Source organism: Limulus polyphemus, unplaced genomic scaffold (genome assembly GCF_000517525.1).
Source record: "Limulus polyphemus unplaced genomic scaffold, Limulus_polyphemus-2.1.2 Scaffold1475, whole genome shotgun sequence".
NCBI classification, from domain to species: Eukaryota; Metazoa; Arthropoda; class Merostomata; order Xiphosura; family Limulidae; genus Limulus; species Limulus polyphemus.
In genome coordinates, this window is record NW_013667085.1 from 13,478 (window position 1) to 19,823 (window position 6,346).

A 6,346-nucleotide genomic window follows, 5' to 3' on the forward strand; every position below is an offset into this window, starting at 1 on the left:
CAGTATCTGAGACAATATTTTTACGAAGTAGAAAAATCCTTGGAGTTTTTGTAACCAAATATAGCATACAAACAAACTTATCTACGTTTTTGTGTATAACGAAGACATATAAATTATTACTTTTAAAATCTTGCACAACGATAATAATTGGTAAATATTAGAAATAATATGCTAGTAACAACAAATATTTTTCAAATATATATATATACACTTTGAGATTCTGGGAGATTTGAATATTAATAAAATTTTTATGACTTTCACACGATAAACACACTGTAAAGGTACGATGATTATTGTATACTTTTCTTTCATCTGCGTTACAAGAATACTTTCCTAAGTACCACTAAAGTCGGGATTTCATAAGTGTATGCATTTTCTGTTTGGTTACACTCAGGTAACTATTTCATCTAGTTTGCATAGTTAAAACTGATCCATGACATGTAAACTGATTTGATAAATTTCAAACAGCATTTTCATCTTTATCAATTTTTCCAGAGTTAACTTTGTTTGGAAAAACAAACACTTCTGAAACTACGGTTTTAGAAGCTCCTCCAAAAGTTGAATTCTGGGATCGGGTTATACTTGATCCTGTTGATAGGGAGCGAAGGTGACCCTTTCGGCATAAGAGTCGATAGTATGCCTGGCGGTAGTGACGGTTCATCATAGCATATATAAATGGATTGATGCATGATGACATCCAGGCCAGAACTGATGCCAAGACATGAATAGTGGGGTATCTGAAACATAATTACTGGTTGTAATTTTTAGTTAAATCAAAATCTGTTGTTTGCTTATTTAGCTAGGTCACTTAAAATAATGACAGAACACTTTAGTACAAGTCTTTGGATAAATTACTAACCTACTAATCATAGAAATTTGATGTTATTTTTAACTTAATTTATTTTTAAACATGTGCTGAAATATTACTTCACGGATATGTCTAAAATACGTATCACTATTATTTTTAGCAATATTCTATTGTATATTTACATTTTGTTGTTGTTTGTTAGTTGTTAGATTTATACCTTTTTTCAGCTATCTTTTGATGGACTCGCTTTATCATTACATCCCAAACAACTAAAAATTTCAAACAAGGACTTTGCTGCACTTTTCTTTATACTTGATTAATGCACAGAACCTGGAATATATTTTCATGATCACCTTGGAACAATTTAGATTTTTTTTGTTTTTTTTTTCTAAAGGTCTCATTGTTTGTTTGTTTTGAATTTCGCGCAAAGCTACACGAGGGCTATCTGCGCTAGCCGTCCCTAATTTAGCAGTGTAAGACTAGAGCTCTTGGGCTACTCTTTTACCAACGAATAGTGGGATTGACCTTGCATTATAACGCCCCCACGGCTGAAAGGGCGAGCATGTTTGGTGGGATGGGGATACGAACCCGCGACCCGCAGATTGCGAGTCGAGCGTCCTGACCACCTGGCCATGCCGGGCACAGATCTCATTGTCCAATCAGTTTGAAAAATACACTTTGATAAATTATAAAAAGCAACCCTAGCATCTAGTGTAAGAAGAAACCTAAAATCTCAAATTTCAACATCGAATGAATCTCAGTCGTCATACAATCAAATGTTAATTAGTAGCACTTTGTTCATCCTTGTACACTTACTTAAATAGTGAAAGGCAATAAGACTTGTTTGTTTGTTGAATTTCACGCAATGCTACTCGAGGGCTAATTGCGCTAACTGTCCCTAATTTTGAAGTTATAGACTAAATGTAAGACCTTTCACACGATAAACACACTGTAAAGGTGCGATGATTATTGTATACTTTTCTTTCATCTGCGTTACAAAAATACTTTCCTAAGTACCACTAAAGTCGGGATTTCATAAGTGTATGCATTTTCTGTTTGGTTATATTTGCCCCACACGGCCGAAAGGACGAGCATGTTTGTAACGGGATTCAAACTCGCGACCCACAATTAGGAGTCGAGCGCCCTAGCCACTAGGCCATGTCAGACCCAGGTACTAACGAAAGAATTAAGGCAACTAAACAATAACGGTATAAAAAGGGCAATGTAAACTTTTTCTGTTTAGCTATAACTCTGTAGGTTATAAGAAATAATATATATATATAATAGAATTGTTAAAATACGAAATAAACAAAAATTATCTTTCACTGCTGCCAAATTTATTATTATTTGATAATACGGTACCAAAAGAAAAGAAATGTAACTGAAAATAAATAAAAAATGTCATATACTGTACATTGGAAGACATGATCATGTTAATATAGAACACTATAAAGCTGTTTAATTTGGTTATCTTCACTCTTGGTAAAACCAAATTAATTTAACCCATGATGGAAAAAATCAAGCATTTTAAAATGGGTAGTTGTATTCTTTTCAAACAATTATGAGAAACTATTTCATTGAAGTTATAGTGGATTAATAAACTGATTTATACGTGATAAACAGTCTTACATGAAATGTTTTTCAACATCCGAGCAAGGAATGTCAATTTAAGCAATTTTATTTACTTTCAACTTAACAATGACAATACTCTAAGTAAAAAAAAGTTTTTGAACAGTGTTACTCTATGGTGACAAGCCCGTATTAAGGTAGTTTGAGGCCCTTACGCACTTTTTTTTTGAGCCACCTTGTATAGGGTCCACGTAAATTTGAAGTTAATTATAATTAATACATATTATGTTAATTATAGAATATGAGCAAATTATTCGAAGTAAATTAGAATAAGATGCAGCTAACTTTTGAGGATGATATATTTAATTAAATGATAATAATAATAATTATCTACCTGTAGAACATGGCAAATAAGAATGAATTAGGTACATAAACAACAATATAATTATTGTACAACATTACGGAAGCATGCCAAAACATTACCCTAAAATCGTTTTTTCCTTGCTTTGGCGCAAGCAAAATCTCTAATTACTGCTTCATAATCTATTTGCCTAAGCAATGTCCTTTCTATCGTGAGCAAAGAAAGTTTAAACTATTTAGTGTAGAGAAATGTTTCCTGCCACAATTTGAAGTAATTCTAGATTGAAAAAAATGGCAATTTTGATTTATCTTGTGTTTTTCATGGTGGTTACGAGTTCGGTCAAATTGGTCTATTCTGTATGCAGTAAGAACAGAACAAATAACAGATAAAATATGAAGTTTTATAGAAAAAAGAGAGAGTTAAACTGGCGGTCCGGATCGTCAGTAGGGCCCCTCGCGGTTAATGGGGTCCTGGGTGATGATGATGATTCTTTTTCAACTGTAATAATGAAATGGTAATGTATGAAAACATAATAAATATAAAGGTGTTTTCATCTTGTTTTCTATTTAACTTATCTCTGCGTATTTGACACACTGATTTTATTGTCACTATCGTCAATATGAATAAAAAAACAAGAAATATAAATATCAACATAATTTAGTATGCAACATTTACTATATTCGTAATATATACTTTAGGATACCCTCACAATATTTGTCTCATACCTGACTCTGCTGTCAAAAACATTGACAATCATGAGAGGAAGAAAGCACAAAATAAAAGAACAGAAGATGATCAACATCATACGGGTAAGACGAATTTCATCATTTCGTTGGGAATTTTGTCTCTTGAGAGTTGATGAAGCTGTGGGACTCATTGGACTGTGAGCCTCAATATTCTGTCGACTTTGACGTACCTGAAATAAAAATGTTGTTTCTTTCTATAATTATACTACAATTTATGTACAGGAAGAAATCAAACTCCAAATTAATAATCCGTACAATAGGATTGTGCTATAAACTAAAATTGACTATTAAAGGTTACAACTGTTAAAATTGAACATGGCTTAGCTGAGAAGCAACATGAAGCATCTGTTTCAGTTTTTTTTTCAAGCTGATTTTGTTTAACAAACTTCCCGTCGTTTCAAACCTAAATACTCTTGATCCCAATTAATAATTGATACGTGGATAAAAATATGTTCAATCATTTCTATAAGTAATAAAGCAAAACACATTCATTTTCGTCTGAATTATCTGTTTTCTTGAACTAGGACAAATTATTTATGGTGTCGAATTGAAATAAATTACAAGTGGCAGACTAAAATAGGAGTTCTTGTATCGTATGATTTAAGTGTTATAATAATACAGTTTTGATTTGACTGTTTATGGCATGAAAGTACACTGAATATAATAATATATTATTATGGCTTGATGTGGTGATAATTTTTTTTGTGCGTGAGTGAGTGAAAGAGAGATTATATTTACGGCTGAATCATATACTTTGGTTCAAATAAAAATGGTCAAAATTTTACTGTTTAACTGTTTCTGTGTCTTATTCTGTACAAAAACAAAACCACAAAAATAATTATCTAGAAAGATATTTTCTAAGGTTACTGTTTATAGAAATGTCCAAGAACTTTAATCACCTTATAGAAGATACATGAGTAAGAAACAATGATCACAATACACGGAACCAGGAAACCCAGAATAAACAAAAACTTCTTGGGAGAGCCACCATCTCGTCTCAAAATGGTACAGGAAAATGTCTTACTGTCTAAACCAAATTCTCCCCATGAGCGCGCCAATGTGGGCATCAGCATGGAAAAGCTGAACATCCAGGATAAGGCAATCATCAGAGCCACGTAGCGTTTCTTGTATATTTTATCGTAGAGGTTATAATGATTGATTAGGATGAACCTTAAGAGTGAAAAACGAAATTTAGAATTAATTATAATTGGCTGAAAATATTATTTGCAGTAATTAAAGTTTTACAAAAAATAGAGACATAAATCTAATCTTTAAAACTTCATATTATTTCTCTGAACACCTCGCAGAGCAAGTTTGTTATTCACAGAATAAAATATAAAGCAATACTTAAAGTTTAAAGAGCGTTCAAGTAAGTTAAATATCAAATATTCACACTTATTTATAACCATTACAAGTAGACATATTATCAACATAGTATAAATGATATAGAACGTTCATACAGTAGTTGTATTTAGATTAAATGTTTATATTAGGGGTTTATATTAATTTAGACACTCTTTTTTTCAGTAATTTGCGAAACATTGTCAGGGACAGAAAAAACAAAAGATTTGTTTAAAGTGACCAAAACTACTTGGAATAAACAATGTAGAAGACTCTTCAAGACTGAGAAGTGATAGGTGCTTCTGTTCTAGTAAAACAAGAAATGTACGAAATGTCAAGCTTTCTCAATTACTTTTAACAGAATCCAAACGCTTACTTACAAAATGTCACACTGTGATTTACTGATATTTGTTTTAACGATGTTTTATACCAAACAACAGCTTTCATGTGATTTGGAAGTTGAAAAACCCATTCAGTCGTTTCTTGTCTTACATTTAAACAACAACGATCTTTTAATAACGTGTATGGTATTTTTTATGTCTTTTACTCACCACAGTCAACCTACAAGTCTTGTATTGTTATTTTTTTTATTAGTTAGGTTTGTTTTGAATTTCGCGCAAAGCTGCTAGAGAGTTATCTGCGCTAGCCGTACCAAATTTAGCAGATAGACTAGAGGGGGAGGAAGCTAGTCAACCATCCACCATCAACGTTTTTTAAAAAGAATATTGGGATCCACCGTAACATTATAACACCCCAACTGCTGAAAAGGCGAGCATGTTCGGTGACATGGATTCGAACCCGCGACCCATTTTATTTTCGATTTGCCTTCATCCTAGATTAATGAGGGATGGAATTCTTCGAAACCAGTATAACTCAGTGACAGACAAATGGTGAATTGAATAACAAACTGTTATTTATTTTCATATTTTTGTATCGTGAAAAGTAGCAGGTTTCAAAGAAAATGATTAATTTTATAATGTATTAAATGGTAAAACACAGAAGTTACAAAACTTCCTAGTTTCAATTAGGTGTAAAAGTTAAACTCAACCTACCTGTTGATTGTTATCAGCGTCATTGACAGGAGAGAGGCCCCAACATTTCCGTAGAAGAAAAACGGAAATAAAGAACACATTGTTTCTCCTAATGTCCAAGCCTGGTGGATATACCGTGATGCCGTTAGGGGTAAGTTAATGGCACAGAAAAGGAAGTCGGCTGTACAAAGACTGATTACAAACGCTGTGGTGGCGTTTCTTAATTTTACACTCCGACAGAGGGCAAGGATAGTCAAAAGGTTGCCGAGCAATCCAGTGATGATGAATATAATAGAACAAACAGCGGCAAACACCGTGGCGCCCCGAGGATACTTTAGAATCTCATGAAGAGTTTCAGTCTGGTTATTGTCCTCCATCACTTTTCAAACTTTACCTAAGAATTAGCAAGAATAACATTTCAAATGTTTTAGGTCTTTTTTTTTGCACATTTGCTAGGAAAAATTCAAAGCAGAAATTAGCATCATTGTAG

General features: G+C 32.7%; 1 protein-coding gene across 8 annotated transcripts in view; it reads right to left on the minus strand.

The window, feature by feature from the left end:
* Window positions 1-377: 377 nt before the first annotated feature.
* The window catches only part of LOC106463759 (protein trapped in endoderm-1-like), a 34,947-nt gene continuing 28,978 nt past the window's right edge, over window positions 378-6,346 (minus strand). For all 8 annotated transcript variants that reach the window (XM_022391341.1, XM_022391337.1, XM_022391340.1 and 5 more), the window contains 4 exons: window positions 5,878-6,250; window positions 4,384-4,654; window positions 3,464-3,654; window positions 378-737 (listed from right to left, as the gene is read on the minus strand). In XM_022391341.1, the coding sequence (XP_022247049.1) occupies window positions 461-737; window positions 3,464-3,654; window positions 4,384-4,654; window positions 5,878-6,233 (1,095 nt within the window). In that variant the 5' untranslated portion in view covers window positions 6,234-6,250 and the 3' untranslated portion in view covers window positions 378-460. The remainder of the gene's footprint in view (window positions 738-3,463; window positions 3,655-4,383; window positions 4,655-5,877; window positions 6,251-6,346) is intronic.